The sequence below is a fragment of the Camellia sinensis genome, chromosome 15 (genome assembly GCF_055761805.1).
Source record: "Camellia sinensis isolate YWXY chromosome 15, ASM5576180v1, whole genome shotgun sequence".
Lineage (NCBI taxonomy): Eukaryota > Viridiplantae > Streptophyta > Magnoliopsida > Ericales > Theaceae > Camellia > Camellia sinensis.
Genome location: NC_138975.1, coordinates 68,772,627 through 68,796,231, shown reverse-complemented (window position 1 = coordinate 68,796,231; position 23,605 = coordinate 68,772,627). Strand labels below are relative to the sequence as shown.

At 34.0% G+C, this 23,605-nt stretch overlaps 2 protein-coding genes across 33 annotated transcripts; one reads left to right on the top strand and one right to left on the bottom strand.

Moving 5' to 3' along the window:
* Positions 1–10,947: 10,947 nt before the first annotated feature.
* LOC114277816 (uncharacterized) lies at positions 10,948–22,457 on the top strand. Of its 32 annotated transcripts, none has more exons than XR_014356152.1 (10): positions 10,950–11,252; positions 15,604–15,658; positions 16,775–17,070; positions 17,195–17,271; positions 18,964–19,018; positions 19,158–19,641; positions 19,901–19,976; positions 20,093–20,179; positions 20,959–21,068; positions 21,220–22,457. XR_014356152.1 is itself a non-coding variant. In XM_028219774.2 (8 exons), exons 3-8 carry the CDS (start codon positions 16,803–16,805, stop codon positions 20,277–20,279), a joined length of 504 nt encoding a protein of 167 aa, XP_028075575.2. In that variant the 5' UTR covers positions 10,951–11,252; positions 15,604–15,658; positions 16,775–16,802; the 3' UTR covers positions 20,280–22,457. The 32 variants fall into 32 exon arrangements, 11 of the variants coding, with proteins under 11 accessions (XP_028075579.2, XP_028075578.2, XP_028075575.2 ...); XR_014356150.1 differs by having other exon boundaries at positions 20,093–20,426; positions 20,709–21,068; XR_014356155.1 differs by lacking the exon at positions 19,158–19,641.
* Positions 20,514–22,107, bottom strand: LOC114277796 (arabinogalactan O-methyltransferase 2). The gene has a single exon (XM_028219741.2). It carries the CDS (start codon positions 22,105–22,107, stop codon positions 21,145–21,147), a length of 963 nt encoding a protein of 320 aa, XP_028075542.2. The 3' UTR covers positions 20,514–21,144.
* Positions 22,458–23,605: the final 1,148 nt, after the last annotated feature.

Genomic DNA, 23,605 nt, shown 5'->3' with positions numbered 1-23,605 from the left:
AAAAACTTCACCTCTGTTAACCAAAACTCACATTTTTCAAATTTGGCATACAATTGGTGTTCGCTAAGTATACCCAGCACTACCCGCAATTGAGTCTCGTGTTCCTCTTCAGAGGTTGAATAAATCAAGATGTCGTCCACAAAGACGACCACAAAACAGTCTAAGTATTCTCAAAAAATTATGTTCATTAAATCCATAAAGGAAGCCGGTGCATTGGTCAACCCAAAAGGCATTACAAGAAATTCATAGTAGCCATAACGAGTACGAAAGGTAGTCTTCTGAATATCCTCCTCCCGGACTCTCAACTGATGGTACCCCGACCTCAAATCTATTTTTGAGAAACAACGAGACCCTCTAAGTTGATCAAACAAATCATCTATTCTAAGTAGAGGATACTTGTTCTTAACTGTAACTCTATTCAACTTGTGGTAATCAATACACAACCACAATGACCCATCATTCTTCTTCGCAAAGAGAGTCGGTGCTCCCCAAGGCGATGTACTAGGGCGAATGAAGCCCTTGTCTAAAAGTTTTTGGAGTTGAATCTTCAACTCATGCAATTCGGCTGGTGCAAATCTATACGGTGACATGGAAATCGGTGCCGTGCTGGCACTAATTCAATGGAGAACTCGATCTCCCGATGAGGTGGCAAACTAGTAAGATCTTCTAGAAAGATATCCGAGTATTCACAAACTACCCTTGGTAACTCAACACGAGTCCTGTCACTCTCACTATCCAAAAGAGTTACAAGAAGGCCACTAAGTTTGCTCCTACTACGAGGGTCAACAACTAGCGGCAAGGCTCTATCAACTCGGTTCCCTAGAAAATAGAAACGATCACCACCCGAATTACATATCGTAACTCTCTGACGGTAATAATCAATCACAGCTTGAAAAGAACACAACCAGTCCATGCCTAAAATGACATCAAAACTCAACATATCTAGTAACACAAAAGCAAACAGAAGTCGACGCCCAGCTACTTCTATTTTACAATCACGACAAACCCGGTCTAAATCAACTGTACCCCCGACCTTCTAAATGCATTCCCAACCTCGTTTAAACCCTTTTGAGAGTGAAATGGTGATTAGAAACCCATTTAACAAGGTTGTGAACTATGAAAGAAAAGTGTATGAATTGAAACAAATGATTTACCACATGTGTGTGTGAAATGTTTATGTAGGTCGTGTGCCGAAGGAAATGCCACAAGATCAAACACACTGTAAGTAATAATATTGTGCATATATGTTCTTAATTGTGTACCTTGAGCCATGAATGGTGAATTGTACCGACATTGTGTTTTGATCGAAATGAATGAACTCCATAAATATTATATGACATGTGCATTGTAGACCTAAAGTCGTTCCGTTTATGTTATGTGACATATGCAATGTTGACCTTAGGTCGTTCTGTTTCCGTTTCCGTTTCCGTTTCCGTTTATATTATGATAAGTTTGGGCTCGAGGCTGTTTTGTATAATATGTGGGCCCAAAGCCGTTATGTTAATGATATGATCATATGTGATTGGACCAAAGGTCATTCTGAATAGCTGTTAATATGTGGGCCCAAGGCCGTTCTGTACTTATATGAACCTAAGGTCGTTCTGATATTGATGGGTCTAAGGCTGTTCTATTCATGTATAATGGGCCAAAGGCCGTTCTGTTTATATGATGGGCCCAAGGCCGTTCCGTATTATATTGGGTCCAAGGCTATTACGTATTATGATTATAGATATTGTGAGAACCTTATGATCACCCATTTACACTGCTTTACTATATTATTACTCATTGAGTTTTGTTCATCCGATATTATTATATATACACATGTAAGTGATCCGTAGCATGACGCCCGCCCTTAGGGTCAGCTTCAGGAGCTATTTTTGTGAACATGTTGAGTCATGCCTTCAAGATGGAGTTTTGCCTTTGACTTCCATTATGCTTTGACTTTATTTTGTTTTTGCTATTTTGGTCTTGAGATATTTAAATGATATGTATAAAATTTCCTATGGTGTTTATATTTTTTGCATGGTCATGTAAATGATGTGAATGTTTTATGGTGCAAGCTCTATAATTTTGCTCATATTGACATAGCTCAATGGACTTCTTCATTTTCCGTATGCTACCGTTTGTGGCCCCATTATTATAATTACTCGGTATGTTTGTTTGAGGTCGAAGGTAATCAAGTGATACTGGCCAGTTATGATCCAAACTTTTAGAGGCGGGTTCGGGTCATGACACAAAGCCAGGGAATAGGGTTATCGGTGGAAAAGAAGGTTGTGTGGGTAACTTTTAGATGAAGAGGGATTGAGGAGGGTTGGGAGAGAGTGGCTGGAAGTGGAGGTATGGAGGCTGATGGGAGAAAGGAGTTGCAGGGGTATAGTCCAAAGAAAGGATAGAGTTAGAATTATGGTGGGTGATAATAAATAAATAAATGAAAGAGGGTAGGAAACAATTTTGACAAGTAGGAGTTCAAACAAATAAGGTGAGAGCTATTAACAACTCTTATAATTTATGTAATTTTTTATATAGAAAAGTACACAATATAATAATGTCTTCATCTTGGTAGACTATGGATCGTGGACTCATCCATGATGAGCTTACATTTTGTGCACTTTTGTGTGGCAAATTTATGTTTTTATGCTATATACATATACAAACACACAATCATTGACTTATTTTTGGAATATAATTTTTTTTTATTTAAATTATAAAGAAGAAGAAACAGAAATGTCAAGTTTAAACAAATTTAATTTTTAAAAAAAAAAAGACTCAAAAGTACTGAAATTTACTAAAAGTAAAAAAATCAACTAATAAGCCGTTGTGAACGGAATTGAGATGTAAATTCACATGACCAAAAGATGATACATTGTTTTTTATTTCCATAAAGAGAATATTAAAATATGAATTTGAAAAATTTTAATTATTTCCAAAAAGAGTATTTTGAAATATTTGAATTTAAAAATGGTTAACGAAAAAAGTTTTCTAAAACATTTTAATTTTATGAAAAAATTATTTCTAAATTCTTGAAAACTGCTTCCATATAAAACCAATATAAGGATATTGGTATTCAAACTTGTTTATTATTTCTGTTTTAGAAAGAAAAAAAAAATGAAATGTTGCAAAAATTATATCTTACTCCTAAGAGAAAATATTAAATTGATATGAATTTGAGAATTTCTTATTGAAATTTTTTTAAAACACTAAGGGTTGGTTTGGAAATAGGTTATTTTAGTAACTTTATTGATTTTTTGGCTAAAATATGAGGGCATGTTTGGACTGATTTTTTAAATATTTTATGTAAAATCATGTAAAAGTAAGAAAAACTATTCAATGCTCCTAGAGTGTTACGTGTTCATATTACAGGACTAATCATCATACATCATACACCCTCATGTTCCTCAATCACCTAACATAAAATCACGGGTCATACTTTCTCTACCAATCATAACACCTTGGAGCACCATGTGATTGTGCTCTAGAAGCACCCAAAAAATAAAGAGTAAATGAAATCTTTGACTTTTATTTATTTATTTATTTATAATTTTTTGGGTTTTTGGCTTTTTTTTAGCATTGCTATTCAAGACAAAAAAAATTGGACTCAATTTTCAAGCTCAATGATGTAGTAATCAATTAAGATATTAAAGGCAACACTCACGGTCATAAATTCTGTAATTATCAACCAATTGTATCACTTACACATCCTTGGATCTAAAAAATGAGTCTATAAAATGGGCTTGTATATCATTTTGTTTAATGACTTTTTGGCTAGTATTGTAACTTCCCAAACTTGCTCTAAGGTAGTGTTTGATTTATTAGAATGAAATGAAATGGAAAGATTATTCTATTAAAATTAGTCCTATATTTGGTTAGACTAGATTATATTATAAATGGAATCATTTTTTACCATTTTATGAGAATAATTCCATAACAAAACTTAAAGAATCATCATTCCATTCCATTCAATGAACTAAATAGAGCATAAGGAAACAATTTTTAATTGTTGCTATACTCCAAAAAAAGTATGTTTGTATAAAATTGAAAACGACATGGTCTTGTCACAACCCAAACCTGTCCCTATAGGTTTAGTGTCGTAATCGGCCAGTAATCCTAGATTACCTTCGGCCTCAAAGATAAATTTCAAAATATTTAAATTATATCGGGGCTTAAAGCGGAAGCAAAACAAAAATAACAATGTCCATCGAGCTTGTGCATGCATGGTGACTAAATAATTAAAACATTTAAACACAATAATAATTCATATCTTATATATCTCACACACATATACATTAAGACTCAGCAAAATACAAAACTCTGGCAAAGCTAAGGGGCTGATTTTCTTGGCTCTCCTCGAGCCTAACTTGCTCTATTCCGGAAGCTCTTCAAAAGGCTGACACGGGTAGACTCCGAGGCTTTCTCTATCCTTGTTGCTTAGTTTGCTCACCTACATATACATATATATAGTGAGCTAAAGCCCAGCAAGTAATAACAGAATAAAGAGGTTAAATGAATGAAGTTTGAAGATAATACAAATACCTATCTTACAATTTTGAAACAAATCTTGAATCATTTTCAAAGTAAGGCATTTTCCATATTATATCAAACTTTATAACAAAACATTTTCCATATCAAATCATATATTTCAAGTTTTGAATCAATCCATTTCCAATAGGCGAAACAATTCATTTAGCCATCAAATCAATCCTTTGCTACAATAAAAACCATTGTTCAATAGCATTTTCGATATAATTCTGATTTCAATTCAATTCTCAGTGCTCCATGTTATCTCAATAGCAATACTCATTCAATGACAATTTACGTGGTACATCCAATAGAGTAACAATGTATCAATAACAATAGGACCTCAAGGGTCAATCAATGGGACCACAATGGGTCAATCAACATACCATATCCAATGTGACCATTAAGGTCTAACAGCAGAGATCTCTGTGTTTCAATTATCCAATGGGCCACGGTATTGTTTTCCCCGGGCGAAGGCCAATGGCCCATGGTATTAATTTCCCCTAGGCAAGGGCCTCTTTATCAATGGGCCATGGTATTGTTTCCTCCAAGCAAGGGCCTATTAAACAATGGGCCATGGTATTGTTTTCCCCAGACAAGGTCTATTAAACAATGGGCCATGGTATTGTATCCCCCAGGCGAGGGCCTCACTAAAGGATGCCACGAATACATTTTCAAGAGGGAACTTCATTCGTTCGTAAGAGATTAAAGTTTCAATAAACCCTTCGTTTCAATAAGCCATTCAATCATTCATATATCAATTTCGATAACAATAACATTTTCAAAATAAATATAACTCGAACATATCTTTATAGAGTTATTACTCACAGTGGGTTAAGTCGATATAAGGCATCGGACGTCCACCTAAACAAATCACATAACAAAAACACAATAGAAGCACCATTCAATATTCATTCCTGTCTATGTGAGTCCAATTGGTGCCTAAGAATACTTAGAATGTCATAAGGATGCAATTATGCATTTAAAAGAGTTACTAAAAAATTGCTGAAAATAGGGTCCTCGCTCGAGCGCCACTTTACTCGCTCAAGCGGACTGTAAAATTTTGAAAAACTTTTGAGAGCTCGATTTTCACGCTCGAGCGAGACTTTCCTCGCTCAAGCGGACAGTGCGAATTCTGGAATTTCCAAAATTGTGTTTGAAGTTCAAATTTGATATTCAAAGCCTTAAACTTGTATTTTTGGTATACAAACATGGAGGACCATTGTATAATTTAGTAAACACTCCCAATTAGAAATCATTTATTCAAAATCATGCTTCACTTGTCCAAATTTAGATTTAACTCATTTTCTTTATATCAAACCCACAAATTTTAAAATATGAATTAAACTTTTCAAACTCTTGAAATTTCATGATGTATGTAAAAAAAATAGAACCTAATTTCATTATTAATAACAAAATCAACTTAACTATGAATTACACAAATCAATTTCTTAGAAATTCAACTTAACTCAATTTTTAACCAAAAACTTAATTTATAATCATAGATTTTCTAAAATGTATTTAAATTGAATAAAACTTTTAAATTAAATTACAAGCATGGATTAAAGATCAAAACCAAACAAACTCCTAATTTCCAAAGCTTTTCCTTTTTCTCTTCAAAAAATGAGATTGAATTAGTTCAAATTCTTCAAGATCTATGATGCATGTACAATTAGAGTATTAAAACTTACAAAATTTGTTCATGCATGTAGAAATGGATCTCAAATTCATGCAAGACTACAAAAATCAAATTTAACATAATTGATTCTCAATTTAACTTCCATAAATTCCAAAATCAACTCTCAGATTTCATGAACTCCTGATTTTTATAACTTTTTCTTCAAATTCATTTATATACTCCATTGCATGATCCCATCTTCAAACATTTCTTGTTGCATGTAGTTTATAAAACTCAAGTCCAGGATAATTCTCAAAGTTGAACCCAAATTTCAACAATTTATATAATTGATCTTCAAATCTTCATTTTTAATCCCCTCAAAATCCACCTTGAATCAATTTTTCTCTAAATTAATCAAACAATACTAGAAAAAGGATGGAATTCCTTACCTCATGATGAATTTTTCCATAGTTTTTAGCTTGGATTTTGATATCCCACAAAACCCTCTTCTTTTTTCTTCTTCCTTTGGTTGAACTCTCTCTCTCTCTCCTTTCTCTTCTCTATGTGTTTGATTCTAATTTCCAGCACAACACCTATACAAACAAATCTAGTTTCTCTGCACACGCACACAGGTTTCTCTGCACACCCACAATTCTAAATTCTTCCTTAATTTGATTTGTGATTAAGATTGGCTTAATTAAATAACACATATTCTTTATAAATCTTAATTAACACATAATTAAATTAATCATAACTAATCATAAATCTCACGTAATTTAATTAGTCTAATTTAACTTCCTTTAGAGCCCAATTAATTATATTTAAATTTATCAGTTTGAATCAGATTTTTAATCAAACTCCAAAAAGGCTCCAAATGTTAAATTAAACTTTTTGCCAATATCAATTTTGATTTCCCAAATCATTTAGGCCTTCAATTTTTTATCAAACTTCAAATTTCTGCTAATAAATTACATATTCAAATTGGGCACCCCATAAATAAATTTAATTTGTAATAATCACAATTCTCAATCCTCATAATTTATTTAACTTAATTAACTCTAATTCGGACCTAATTAATCGAATACCAATTTTACTAAACTGAATCGAATATTTAATTAAACTCCCAAATGGGTCCGTAATTAAAATTAAATTGACTCAATCTCTTAATTTCACTTCCTTAAGCCATTTGGACCCTTAATTTCTAATCCCAAAATAAATCTTCAATAAAATCGTATACGAATCGGGTTTCACAATTCTCATAAATTCTCAATTAAATTAGGATAACGACTAATTAAAATCTCAAATCTCCTTACTTAACCAAATATAAGTATTATACGTGGCGGGGTCGTCACAGGTCCATAAATTCAAATTTGAATTTTGTTTAGCTAAAAGTCTGCACGCTAAAATACTTTGTCCATAATGACATGCTCAGGTGAAATTACCAAAATACCCATGTATAAATAGTTGTTGCATTGGCTTGTTTTGCATAAACCCCATTTTCTCTCTCTCTCTCTCTCTCTCTCTCTCTCTCTCTTCTCTCCTCATCTTCTCTCTAGATCCAATCAGAGAGTTGTTGACGTAGCAACGCCGTAGGAGAGACAATGCGTGGTGGGTGTCCAACAGATCATCCAGAACTCTCTCTTTCTTTCTTAAACCCTAGTTTTCTCTCTCTAAAAATGCTAGTTCCACAATGGAAGCTTTCGAATCAGAAGCACTTAGCGATGCCGACGGAGCAGAGGCCAAGCAGGCTTTGGGCTAAGGCTAGTGAGGCCTATGCCTAGGGCCCCGAAAATTAGGCCAAAAAAAAGGCCCCCAAATTTATTATCTTGTACTTTCAAAATGGACCAATTCTGTTTAATTAATTTATGCCATTTTAAAATTCCTCAAAAGTTCTATTTGGCCCATTGATAAAAGGCCCAGTTAAAAATATTTATAAGTGTTAATTGTTAGCTCAATTAAAAAAATAAAATATAAAATATATGTATATGTATTAGTCGTTAGCCTAATTTTTTGTGGCCTATTTTTTTTCTCTTTTTTTACGGCCCAATTATGTGTTTTTTAGTATTTTTTAAATATTTTATGCAATTTTTATTTATTTATTTTATAGATACATCTAATTTAGACACACTTAAAAACTATAATATTTATGCTTTTTTTTAATAAAAAAAAAGTTTCCAAATACAAAAAATATAAAAAAATATGAATTGCAAACTCAAATAATTATTTTTGAAAACTCTAAACCTAACAGGGTGATTTAATTTTTATTTTTTATGAATATCTAAAAGACCCCCGAAAAATTATTTCACCTTAGGCCCCCGAAAACTCAAGGCCGACCTTGAGTAGAGGACGGCGAGAAGGAATGAGAGGTTAGTGTCAGACTCCGACTGCATTCGAGAGGTTGACAGTTACCGCCTCCAACGACTCTGTCGCCATATTCGCCTAGAAGAAGCGTGACCCTAGATCGACAGAGATGTAGTCGTGCTGCACCCTAGATCAACAAAGAGTTTAGAGATCTAGTCCCTAGACTCTAGATCGACCCTAAATCTAATCACGGCGGTCAGAGATCTGGTCAAGCATGGTGAAGATATGAACCGAAAACACCACCGCCATCACCTACTCCTACCATTAAAACACATACATACATACATATATATTTATATATCTGTGAGTGTGTGTGTGTGTGTGTGTGAGCCTTATATAGATAGGCATTATTTAATAATGAAGAAAGTCAAAAAAAAAAAAAAAAAAAACCTCGAATAGATTAATAAATAAATTTCTACCAATTGCGCATTTTTTGATGTATGTAACATTTTGTTGTGTATTATATATCTCTAACAGTGAAAGAAGAAGTGCATCTGTAGGTGTTGCTTGTTTCTCTTACTTCCATTTCTTTTTCTTTTGGTCTTTCTAGGGTTTTATTGAGTTTTTTTCTTTTCATTTTGTGTTTTGCTTTTCATTGGTACTGATGAAGCACATGGATTTTGTTGTCTTTGGTAGATCAAATCTGAAGTGTTGGTGGTGGAGAATTTCCAGATCTGATTTTTTTATATTTCAGTGTTAATGGTGGAGAATTTCCAAATCTGATTTTTTTATATTTCAGTGTTAATGGTGGAGAATTTTCAAATCTGATTTTTTTTCTTTGTTGTTGTTGTTGTTGTTGTCGACGAACAAATCATCCTTCTACAGATTTGGTTTATTTTTCTTTGTTGTTGTTGTTGTTGAATAGATAGAACAAACAGATTTAATTTTTGATAGATAAAGAGAGAGACATATATAGTAGGTTCAACAGATAGATAAAAAAATTTAACAGATAAAAAAGAATTCGACAATAGATAGAGTTGGTTTGACAGATGGGAACAAAATTTGAACTGAAAAGATCAACAAAATTTAATAGATAGGGAAAAAAATTGAATAGATGAGAGAAAAAAATTGAACGGATAGGAGAATAAATTGAAGAGATAAGAGAAAAAATTAACCATATAAAAAGGATAAACTAACAATAGTTCTAATAGTTAGACTTAATTCCCATAAAGTCCTATTTTGAAAATAAGTCTTAGCAAAATTGTTGTTAAAAATGATTTTTTGTGATGATTTTTTTTCATATGTCGCCAAAAATTGATAATTAGAGACTTTTTTGTCATGATTTTTATAAATTGTCGCTAAATTTACAATTAGTGACATTTTTCTATAACAAAATTTTCAAACTATTGCTGAAAGTTGAAAATTAGTGACTCTTTTTATAGCAATTTTTAAATTGTCGCTAAAACTTATAATTAGTGGCTTTTTTCTAACAAAATTATTAAACTATTGCTAAAAATTAATAATTAGTGACTTTTTTTAATAGTATTTGATAAAAACGCTATTAATTATCATAGGACCTATTGAACAGTAATTCTACCAATTAGGACATATACGTGAGTCATCCTAAAAAAAGTTAACAAATAGATTAAGGGATAAAATTGAAAACAAAATGTCTTCTAAAACAATACAATATATTTTTTACCATAATATTTCAAAAAGAGTAGATTTCTCACCAAAGAGGGGGACCTAATACCTTATACCCTCTCTAAATTAGACTTTTTAACAATTTTCTCACTTAAAAACATACTTAAAAAAAAATGGTGATTTTAAACATTTTTTTAAAAAAGGGGTAATTGGTCAAAATCCACTCATAATAAAACTTTAATATATTAAGGACAAATATAAAAAGATTTTCTTAAAAAGTATAACACCACTAAAATTAAAATATCCCTAGTAACTAATTTAATATTGTAAACTTTAAAATGCTATAACTTTTGATCTAAATATCGGTTTTGAATAAACATTATTATTATTTTTTAATTCTCTTATCAAGATATATCAAATAAGATTTAGGTTAGTTATGAAATTTAAAAAAAAACAAAAAAAAAAAAAAACTACCATCGTAATTGACGTAACAGTAAAATTTTACGCAGATTCATAGTAAATTTTATTGTTGATGTTAGTTTCAATAGGGGGAAAAAAATTGCTATTTTTTTTAAAGAATTTCATAATTAACATGAATCTTATTTGATGTTGACGAAAAGATTCTAAAATAGCTAATTTTATTGAAAATAATGTATATCATTTTAAAGTTTGAAATATAAAAATAGTTAGATTGTCTATAAAAATAAAATAAAAAACAAATTTGTTTGTCCTTGATAAAAGAGAGGCTTTTTTTGACGTACAAATAAAAAAAGTTTGGATTTTCCTTTTCACTTTAAAGGACCAATAGAGGGATTTTGGCCAAATATAAAATTGAAAAAAAAAAATTGATACCTAATTTGATTTTTATACTATTTTAAAACTAAAATGATGAACTTAATTTTAAAAATGAAATTTATTTCTTCTACCAAACGGAGCCTAACAACAAATTCGCTGCGTTCTGAATTCCGATAAGTCGTTGGGATTCGAATTTCAGTTACTAGTTTAGATCCCAAAAACCCTAACCCTAGCAGAAACCCTTTCTCCTCCTTCCTCTCTCGGTTTCAGCAGAAACTCTCCGACGTTCGGTTCTTCCTCGAAAACCCTAGCCCTCTTCGCCCCTAACCCGCGTGTTCTGCGATTTTGATATCGACGAGGTCGGAGGCTCCTTTGCCTTGTAAGTATTCACTGTTCCTATTGTTGAAGTTATGGCCAGTTTGGCTGTTGAGAAAACGTAGGAAAAGGAAGAATTTGAAAATGCTGACAATTTTGTTGGAACTCCATTCAAGTGGGCTAACAAAAAAATTATTGTGTTTTCGTTGCTGCGTGAATAGGGTTGTTTTGGGTATGACTTATATGCTAGTTTTTTTTGTTTATTAGAAAAAGATGTGCAAAGAAGTAGAGAGGTAATAATGACCCAAATAAGCCAATAAACAATGGTGTTGTCAAACCAAGCCTAAATGTGCTTGGTGGAGGTTTTATTGCTATGATAGAGACTCTTCAACATGTGTACTACTTTGTTCAAGCTCCGTTTGGTTGTTGAGTAAATGTAGGTAGGGGAAAAACCATAAATTTAAAGTATATTACAATGTTTTTATATCTATTGGCTTATTTTTCCTATGAAAGAAAATATCATAAATGCGAACGTGTCAGTAAGGATTGAAAAATCTATACAAATTAAATTCAAGCTAATTATCAAGCGATTGCGTTGACGGTTCTTTTGCCTCAATGAAGAGGACTTCAAAATTGCCAAGTGTAAAGAAAAGAAAAATTAAAAGAAGAAGGAGGGAGACGAAGAAAGATGATTGAGTGAACAATCGGAGTGATTGAGTGAACAATCAAACTAACAATTACTTACCTCTACTCCTATGCTTCGAAAAGGAAGTGCGTAAAATAAAATGCAGAAAATATAAATGACAAGAAAAATATAAATCAATATTCTTTGATTTGAGTTTCATCCTTTACAATGTAGCCATGAATGTCTATTTATAGGAAAACATTTGTAGAAAAAAACTACTTAAAATTACCAACTCTTCCACCTCCTCCATTTCATATTCCATAATCGTCCATAACTTCCTTCAACCTCCACTTCTTGCTCTATGTTCTCTACTTTGTTCTCCATCATCTTTCCACATTTCATAACTTCTCATAACCTCCAAATGAGTAGGAGGGTGCCACATGTCCTGCAATTATATAAATAATAAATAATAAAATTGTAGATTTATGGTGCCAACAATATCGATTTTTTATTTTTGAACACAAAGAATCAGGTAAACGTTGGCATGTGATTTTTTTTTTTTGGTTTATAAGGCCATCTCCAACCTTTACTCAAAATTTTATTCAAATTTGACTGAAATATGAACCATTCCTGTAATACCCTTGTTCCGTAGTATGCCAATTGGTCCTTAAATTGAGTATGATTACGTGTTTACTATGATTTTATGTGCCATTATGTGAATATATGAGATTTTGAAATTTTATCTGTTCACCGTAGGAATATCTGTTTGAATAATCAGCTTTGGAAATATAATTGAGGGCCTTATCGGCCACAGAACCCGAAATTGATTACGCCATTGTGATTGGCATAATTTTTAGAGCCTACGGTGAAATTTAATCGAAAAATTGATTCGGACCAGATTAAATTGAATTATTTAATGGCATTGTGCTCAAATTGTTTAATATCTTAAATGTGGCTAGTGGGGCTTCTTGTATTTGAGCACTACACTCCTCATTCTCTCATATACCTTCATTTTTGGCTGAACAAACTCTAAGAAAGGGAGGAGGTCGGCTGTTAGAGAGAGAGTGAGGGAGAAAGTTGTGTAATTTTTGGCCCAAGGTTATGAATTTGAAGTCCAACTCAAGAACTGACCATAGATTGAGCTTCTAGGTAAGTGATTGTTTATGAATTCATGAGTTCGAACTTGTGATTTTGTGAATTAAAGGTTAATTGGTGATCAAGAACAAGAGTTGTACTCTACTTGATGAATTTGAAGTTAAAATGCACATGCATGTATAGGATCACCATGTTTTTGCATAATCAAGCATGTATTGGGATGAATATGGAAATATGAGTGTTAAATCCTACATGCAAGCATGTTTTTGTTGTGTTCCATGAGAATGAACACCATTTGCATTGATGGAGTTAAGAATTGACATGCATGCACAAATTGAGAAGATATAAGCTTGAATGCATGAATTTGTTATGTTAATGATTGAGTTTGACACATTTTGGGACATGCATGTAGATAAATTATGAAATTGAGCTTCAATATATTGTAATCCTATGTTTGTACCATGATAGTATATAATTTTGTGAAGTTTGGACCGAAATCATGCATTTAGAGCCTTTGAATGTCAAGATGAAGCTCAAGAACTCAATCTGGAAAACCCAGATTTTCGATGTCCGCTCGAGCGGGTGAAGTTACGCTCGAGCGGAGAAATCGAGCTCCCAGCATTTCCTGCAGACATGGTTTCCGCTCGAGCGGGAAAGTTGACGCTCGAGCGTGGGAGCTATTTTGACGGGCCTTCCGCTCGAGCGACCTATTTAACGCTCGAGCGTAATTTTCAGGCAACTAGTACTTTTGCAGGCCGATAGTGTCCGTTCGAGCGGGGAAGTCTACGCTCGAGCGGGGACCCTGTTTCCTGAAATTTTGTTCATGCGTTCTGTGTTTCGTTTTCCATTCTCTTTCACTTATAAGCACTCTTAGGCATATGTTAAGCATTGTAAATGAGTTGATAAGATAAGAATAAAGCCTAAAGAGGAATATGCGAATTAAGGAACGGATTGAACTGTTAATGACCCTTTTGTGTTCATGAAACGTGTAGGGTCAAGCTCCAGGGCAAATCAACAAGCCGATCACTGTGAGTAATATCAACATTCGAAAGCTCGTCAATGTCTAATTGTTTATTCCCTTATAAACCTTATGAGTTGTTAATTGGGATTGTGGCTAAAAGCCGTTTTGATGTGAATGAATAGGCTAAAAGCCGTTTTGATATGAATGAATAGGCGAAAAGCCGTTTTGATATGAATGAATAGGCTAAAAGCCGTTTTGATATGAATGAATAGGCTCAAAGCCGCTTTGATATGAATGAATAGGCTAAAAGCCGTTTTGATGTAAATGAATGGACCAAAGGTCGTTTTGATAAGGATGAATGGACCAAAGGTCGTTTGGATGTAAATGAATGGACCAAAGGTCGTTTGATAAGAATGAATGGACCAAAGGTCGTTTTGATGTAAATGAATGGACCAAGGGTCGTTTTGATAAGAATGAATGGACCGAAGGTCGTTTTGATATAAATGAATGGACCAAAGGTCGTTTTAACATGAATGAGTGGGCCGAAGGCCGTTTTGACATGAAAGAGTGGGCCAAAGGCCGTTTTGACATGAATGAATGGGCCGAAGGCCGTTTCGATATAAGTGAATGGGCCTAAGGCCGTTTTGCCATGAATGGAAACCCGAATGGGCCAAAGGCCAGAATGTTTAGAGTTACTTGATTTGCATTTCGTATAGTCATATATCTTTGTTAAATAGAAGTATAAATTGGGCCCAAGGCCGTTTGGAGCATGTTGTTCTATAAATTGTTATGTAACTGTCATGTTTGATATTATTCACTGGGCTATCGCTCACGCTCATCCATGTGTTTGTAGGTGAGCCAAGGGAAGTCCAAACCCAGCCCCAGTGAAGTCTGCTAGGAAAATCCGAGTTTTGAGGAAGTCAGCCTTGTGTCTCACTCTTGAGACCTACCTTGCCTTTTTGCTATGTACTTATGGTTTGTCTTGTTGGCAAGGGCCTAGTGTATATCTGTAAATAGTCTGTTATAGGATGGCTCGTTTTGAATGATCCTGTCTGTAATGAATTTTGTGAAACTGTACCTTTGATGTGGGTTATTAACGTATCTGAATATGGTTTGTTTGATGTGCATATAAGCACGGCTCTATGGACAAAGTTTTTAATTATTGCTTCCGTTTGGCCCCTTTACTCTGACAAATCATCATGTTCTATTTTGAGGCCGTAGGTGATCTCAGGATTACTGGCCGGTTATGTCCTTAACCCATAGGAGCGGGTTCGGGTCATGACAATTCCAATATACAAACTCAGGCTTATGCATAAGTTTGAGTAAAAAATTTACTAATGGCAAAGCGGTAAATTTGAGAGTCACATAATAGCATTGAAAATTTGAGTAAACATTTGAGTTTCCCTTGATTTGGGTAAAAATATGAATAAAACTCAATTTGGTATAAGATTTGGTCTAGGCATGGAGGGTGTTTTGATTAGTTTTTACCCAAAATTTAAGTTTGATATAGGTTTGAGTCAAGGATTGGAGATGCCCTTAATATAGGTTTGAGTCAAGGATTGGAGATGCCCTTAGTTCTATTGGAAGTTAAGTGAATGATTATTACATTACTTTTCGGTTTTCAATCTATTTGTGTTTTCAAATTTGCACTTTGAATGTTAGTGGTAATGCAATTAATCACCTGGTGGGTACTGATCATTTGAAGAATTTATTTACTTTTTTATGGTAGTACAGTGGTAATATGGATCAAGTCGATTCCTTTAGGATTTCCGAGGTGGATCTAACTAAGGTATCTATTTTTAAATATTGTGTCATCCTTGGCTTTTGAAATTAATTTTGATTTGTGGTTAGATATTTGTTTGATTTTCTACATGTATATAACATCCAGTGAATGTGTTGTACTCAAATGGCTAATCAAAGAAATGAATGTGTTGAACTAGATGTGTTTTATAAATTACAAGATAAGAATTTCCAAGAAGAATAGCAAGCGTGGATTTCAAAATGAGCTACTGATCTTATAACTTATTCAGTAGACTGGTTTTTGAGATAGCATTGAGTTGATGTCTCATTTCATTTGGCTTTAGTTTGCACCATCTTGCTGTCTACTTTATGTATGCTGGGAAACTTGCTGATTTTTGATGTAAAGAAACTGCATTTATGCCATTTAAAACCAAAAGCATATATAATGTGTTCGACTAAGCAGTCATCCTTTGAACATGATGCATGTGACATTCTTAACTTGGTTTCTCTGCACTTCCTTTAACGCTATGTTTGGTTGGGGGATTTGGAAAGGGATTTGGAAAGGAAAAGGGAAAAGGTATGTGAAACAAGGTGAAACATAGGCATGTTTTATTCACATTTCACATACCTTTTCTATTTCTCTTTCCAAATCTCTCCTCAAATCTCTCAACCAAACACAACATAACAAAATTTTCCTTTCTCCTAGAAATAGTTATTAAGCATAAAAAATCCATGTCGTTATTGCAAAGCTCCTCACCCACCTCAAACCCCCCAATGTGTTATATAAATTTGTAACATATTGTTTTCTTGTATTTAAATTTTTTCCATGATGAGATAAGACCCCTGTTTGATATTAAAATTTCATTTCACTATTTCAAATTTCTTCTTCTACCACAAACCCCCAAATTGTTATATAAATCCCAATTTGCATCATATATAATTTTCATGTATTAATTTTTTCTCATGACAAGATGGGTCAATTTGATAATGATAATGCAATGGTACTTCTATTTTCATAGTTTTACACTCTTATCTTGGTTTATTGTTTTCGATATGTTTGGTTAATTAGTATAGAATGCTTGAAAAATATGTCCACTTTTTTCCATTAAACTATATATGTAGCTTCATGGCAGTACTCACCAGTTCTATTTTCTTTTTGTTTCAGTGGGAGAAAAAGTGCAAACCACTTGAAGATGAAACTGCTAGCGAACTATTTAATTGGATCGTCAAATGATATCCACAATCAACTGTACTCTGAACGTATATATAGTTTTGACAATCAATCAAGTTTTTCAAATGGTGTTATGCCTCTGCAAAATTATACTAATGAGAGCTATCAGGTTTCCCATTCAGAACTATCTGAAGTCTCTGAGGTTGGCCCTTGTCTACATTATTCGAATTCACATTCGCTTGCGGGCACACAATTTGATACAAATTCATGGGGTTTGAAGGATTTAGCAAGTGTCCATAATCTGAATACTTATATGCTTTATTATGATTATAATCTTCTTTTAAAACTGTAATGGAGGTTCCCATGGAATTGAGAATGCCCAATGTAATTGCTTTGCGCTTTTATTGATATCAGGTTACATGGATAACCGGCAGTCTCTTGTTTGTAATGATGGGAAATGCTCTGCTGAAGGCTATCTCTCTAACAGAAGGGTAAGTTTGCTCATCAGCATAATCACTGTAATCATTTTCTGATTGAGATTTTGTATCTCTCAGTAAGCTTTTATTTTGGAAACCTTTTGCATTGTGGGTTAAGCTTTTAATGCCAGGCTAGGATTTAAGGTTTGATTATACCCAAATATGGCAAGATATTTAAGTCTTAGAAAAGGATATGAACCTTGGAAAATAAATTCAAAAGCTTGTAACTTAGTTTGGTTGGATAGAAAGAGAGGAGAAGAGAAGGGAAAACAAAAGAAGAGAAAACAAGAGGTAAGAACTTAACTTGTTTCCTCTTGTTTGTTGGAGAAGAGAACGTGGAGAGAAAGCTAAGGGAGTAGATACCTAAATTTTGCTCTAGGTGATTGTAGCTTGTGTTCTGTTTGTTTAACCCAACAATTTCCTACCGAATCTCTACTCATTTGTGATGTGCTTGGGAGGATGCTTCACTTTGACCAGTCTTACACTCCGTTTGGATGGAGGGGTTTGGTGAGAAAAGAAAAGAAATGGTGATAATACGAAACCCCTTTACTTGTTTGGATGGTTAGGTAGGTGAGAAATGATGAGAGATGGTGAGAAAGGAATTGGGTGAAAATTTTCTAAAATATCAAAATTACCCTTATGAAAAAAAATAGCTTATTAATATGGATGGAAGGCTATTTTAGTAAAGTGAAATAAAACATTTTCCTTTCTATTCTCTTATTTACACTATCCAAACAAGATAGGTGAGAAACCACATTCTCTTCTATTTTATTCATCCAAACATAATGGTGAGAAACTATAATCTTTTCTTTTCTTTTTTTTTCTCACCTAGGTGAGAAACTACAATCATTTCTTTTCTCACCTTACCTCACGTCACGTCACGATCCAAACAGATTGTTAGAAAAGAAAGAAGGCCTCAACGTGCAGTCAACTTGAGGTCATGATTAAGGCGTATGTGCTCAAGGGTTTCTCGTACTTGATGAACACAGTTACATATCATTAGAATATTCCTCCAGTTTGTCAGGCGACATGCATTGGATCCTCTAGTGCCCGACCTACCTATAAAAGAAGAGATATTTTTCCTCCAGAGAGATCGTCATCGTATCATCATTCTATCACTGAGCCAACTCTATAACAAAGCTCATCCCCTCCAGCATGCTCAAAGACTTCTCCATTCCCCTCTCTCTCTGTCTCTCCTTGAAGGTTGCTTCAATTCTCTCACTCTTCACGTCCAGAGATGTGCCTACCATAATTCTAGGAGAGCCCATGGTGTGCTCACTTACAACGACCACCGCCAGCAACAAGGAGGTCTGATCTTTTAGTAGTTTTTTCACCCATCTCTTTCTTGATCATTCTTGACAAAGACTTGTTTGTTGCACAATTAACATGAATGCTGGATGGTCCAACATAATGTGACTGTAGTTAGTCATGCTGTATTGACTCTGTGTAAGTGTTACTGCTATCACTTATTGGGAGTTTTATATTCATGTTATATCAAAGATTCAGAATAACTAAACAAATTGCTAAAAGTTGGCAACTCATGTTGGCATTTTGATATCCTGTCAACAATTAAGTTGTGTTTTCACATTCTTGGTTTGTCTTGTCTGATTAAAAATTTCATCATGGATTTTGACCTGGAGTTTTTAAAAGTCCTCATATAAATGTCTTGTTGAACTATTGGCAAATGATTATGTTGTTATTGTTTAGATGTACCAGGCATATCCTGATAAAAGAATTGTTAATGGAGAGAGCAGTTTTCAAGGTATACATCTTTAACCAGTTCATTTTAACTTGATCTTTCTTGGAAGCTGAATATATTACTCGTCCCACTTCTGTTTTTGGGGGCAGAATTATGGACATTATGTGCCGATAAAGCTCACATAGGTTTCTTGGTACCTTAGTGATGAAGGAGATAAATTTGGTGATATTTCTTTTCGCATCTGTGCACCTTTTTCCCCACCTTCAGGTTTGCATGACCTGATTCAAATTTCTTCCTAAGTTCAAGAAGAGGCTGAAGAAAATGTGCATGTGGGGGCACCTCCTCCCTGGTTTGATGCAACTGAAGAAAATCCACTTAATGTTAGACCAAAATCAAGATTAGGAACAAATAACCTTGCTTCTTCTTGCAATAAGGAAGTTCCAATTGAATCCAAAATGGGCGGGAGCTGCTTGGGAAGGGAAGAGAAAGATAGAGATGGAGAGGAAAGAAGAGATTGTCACCAATAATTTTGATGTTAACTGGCTACCAAATTTTGATAGAGTTGGAAATCTGGTAGCCTAAAGGAATCTAGAAAAGAATTTAAGGAAGAGAACAGAAACTCTCCAAGGGTTGAACTTCAGTCAGAGACATCGATCAAGATACAGCCTTACATCAGCAAACAGATGGTAAGCCTTGCATTTGTTTGTATGCAGTTGAATGTCTTCAAATTTCTACATTATTTTTTGATTCTGAGGTTAGATAAAGGAAATTCATTATTTTACATGCATGTGCTTCTAAATGTACTCCTAGTTATATTGTGTTACATGTGGTTGTTATATAAGTGAAACTTAAATATTCCCTCAGGATGTGGTAACACTGTACCAGGAGTGTTTATGTTCTTTCCTACATTTTAATATGTTCATAATCACCTCCTCCCATTGATAGGTGCATGTATGGCAGTTGGTCAACTTGTTAGCATCAGTTCATGTGCCCTATAAAATCCTCTTCCTTTGCCAAATGGGTAATGAGGGAGTAGCTACCATGTAATATATTTCATTTTATCAATTTGTTTCCTTTGCAACCTGGATTTTGTGAAACTGAGTTCCTAAGGCTGAATATTTTATTCTCTTAATGCAGTGAACAGATGCAAGTAAATGATACTTTTGGTGGTGATCATGTCAAGAGAATCACCGATGGCCTCGATTTCGAACCTCTGGACCTAAAGTACTGGTTTATTTTGAATTCAAGATTAGATGGGGCCATAATTTTGTTTGTCATGAGGGGCAAGATCATGGATGGATTCAGCCTAAAACTCAGCAGTTAATTAGTTCACAGATCATCGTGCAATAGAAGCACATCAACTCAGCTGTCTATACCATAATGACGAGTCGAACTAGGGCTTCATTTTTGTCTAACCGAATGTTAGTCATTATGAATCTTTGTTGTACATAAATCAACAAAATCACAGTAGGTAAACCATTTTTTATGCATCAAATTAGAGTTTGTAATAAAAACAAGTTCTATTGTTTGCACAAAGGATTTGATATAGAGTAACATGTAGAAAATGGAAAATTAATATACTTGCATTAGCTGAAACAGAACCTTTCTAGCTGCAGTACATTTTATCACAGAACAAGTTTTTGTTTCGACATATTCAATAATTCATTGCAATCCAAAACTAACCTGTTAGCTCTAACCTGATCAGGTCTCTGAGACTTTTTTTTTTTTTCATGATATCTTTCTGCTGCTTCAGCCGTCTACAGATAAAGTTGTTTGCACTGTCTTTTGAATACATCATAGCTAGATAGGTGAAAGTGAAATGTTCCCAGAGGGTTCTGGATAACGGTTAGTGTTGTATTTGGCTTGTCATTTTCAAATGTTGAAACAAGATACCTTTGTATGAGCTCCTGATCTGCACATGACTCTTGACCCCTGAAAATAATGGAAACCTGTCATTTGAAGATACTTCACATCCATTTTCTGACCTTGCTGTCTTGCTTCAGCTGATGGCATATCTGCCTGTAATAAAGGGCAGCAACCAAATGCTTGGATGTATTGGACCTCGAAAAGCATGCTGTTCTGCTGGTGCACACAAAACAGTCATTGCATCCAGGTATGTATCATTTTTATGCCTATGTTTTCTGGTAAAGAATGTTCATCAATATGCAATCATCAAAGAAAGAATGCTGTTACTCTATTAAAATTGTTTTGGCAGGGCAAAATGTTGTAGAATTTGATTTGCCTATTATCCTAAAATTCCACAGTTTTCCTTTGGAAGAAACCAAGTTCTCATCACACAAAAACTCCCAAGCAAACCATTTCTCAATCATTCGATCTACATCATGGACTACCACATCTGTTATATTCCCAGATCTTGCTATCAGACTAGCCATGTAAATTGTAGCCATCCTTCCTGGTGCATCTGGTGCATCACCCCTCGGTCCATCCACCACAACCATGTCCCACTTACGCTTGTACACTTCCCTTGGTAACCTTGTCAAAGCTAGAGGGCAACTTGAATTTTTGAGTGAACCTGACCTTGAGTGCTGCAATCCACAAGCAGGGTTTCGCCTTGCATACTTGAGCAGCTTGTAAGCATCTTTGGCAACTGTCTGGTACTCAACTTTGTAAATCCGGGTATTACTGTAATTGGCTTCGATTTTGTTCAGCTTTTCTGAATTGTCCTCCAGAAAGACAGTTTTGCCACCTGCATTGATTCTTGAGAGGTTAAGGTATTTCTGCTCAAGCCCAAAAATAAGGAGGTTGCAAGGGGCTCTAAGGGAAATCAGATTCGACAAAAGGCGAAATTCCTTCTCAGTGAGGGTGGCAGCGCTGTCAGAGGAAATAGATCGACTCTTTGATGGGCCTTGTGTGTGTGGATGAGTTGGAGGCAAAGCAACAGCAGGAGGAGAAGAAAACAAAGAAACAGTAGAAATCTTAAGAAGCCTGAGGATGGAGAAGCCTGAAAGTGTGAAAATAAGAATTGGAATGAGTTTCTTCTTGGTGATCATCATCATCCTCTTTGTTCCTCGGTAGTATTTGTACTTCGGAGGCTGATTGGCTAGTAGCGATCTGGGTGGCTCTCGAGGAAGGAATTGAATTATGGGTGTGACAATAGGTGTAGGATGGCATGGACATACCTCTGGGGGCATTTTACTCTTCCTTCCATCATCATCTCAGCTGCCATCACATCCTCATTATAGGGTGGTAGTGGTGGTGGGGCTTTTGAGTTTTTCTGGGTTGTTTATTTTTATGGGCTGAGGAACTTTCTTGAGTGAGGAAGAAGAGATGGTGTTTTGCTTTTGTTTCAAGTGTTACTCTAATCTTTTATGGAGTTGTCAGCCTGTCAGTCAACTAATCATTTTCTGAGAATGCTGGCTTTGGGGGGTGTTGGCACTCTTTAAGAGGTTGGTTACCCTTTTTCTTGTATTGATTTGTTTGGTGGATTTGATGAGTAAAGGTGAAGAAGGCTAATGAGTAGTTGCCAAGCTGCTTTCAAGTAGACTCTTCCTAGTCTGACGTGATATTACAGCAGTGGCTTTGGAATTGACTTAAAATAATCAGCAAATTTTCGCATGCTAAATATTTTTTTAGTTGGCTAGGAAGAGTGCTTCTGTTGTTTATTAGGTTAATTACACCAAGACTCTCTCAACTATCAGCGAATATTATTTTATGCCCTATATTTTGATCCCCTTAGTTATAAAAATGTAGCACTTTCAGCATTCCAGACCCCCTCCAAACCACCTCCAAAAGGGATGTATTTGTACGATTTTCATAGTTAAGGAGATCAATATATCAAAAGGGTAAAGTGATATTCATTAATAGTTAAAAGGGTTTTGGTGTAATTAACACTTCTTAATTTTTGGAATTGTTTACCTAATCTTTCTGAAAGTTTCTATCCCTTTTTGTTGTGTTTTTCGTTTTCTATCTTTAGAAAAACAAAACAATAATTTTTTTTGAAAAGACTCAAATTTCTCATTTGTGTGAAAATAAATTTTAAAATTTGAAAACAAGTTTTGCTGTTTTCTAAAGTTGCTTATTTACGGATGAAAAAAAAAAAAATTGAAAATTGTTTTTGGAAACAGTTTGTTAACAAATTTATGATTTTTGGAAATGAAAACACAACTAAATGGATTAAAATTTCTAAAATTTCTTTTGCACAAAGATGAAAATGATAAGTACTTTCAAACTCACTATTTTGTTTCCAAAAAACACAGAAAAACAAAAACAAAAAATCTGAAATCACAATTAAATAGGCTTTTAGGATCATATCTGAACTACTTCAATGAAAATCCCACCGCAACCTTGCTATTCTTTTGAACCTTTTTTTTTTTTTTAAAACCCTTTATTATAAATAAAAAAAAAAACAAAATAATAATAATAAAAAAATAAAATTATAAATAAAAGATAAAAGGGAAAATCCTTGATAAATCCATATTCCCATCCGTCTAAGTCATTAGGGAAAAGGTTTGTTTTGTTGGGGATATAAGGACATTTGTTAGTCAAAAGACCATCAACATATCTTTTAAAATTTTTATTTTAACCTATTTGTTCAATTTTATTTATTTTTATCTATTCCATTACTGAACCTATCTATTCAAATTTTTATCTGTTTGTCAAAATTATTTTAATAATTTTAATCTATCTATT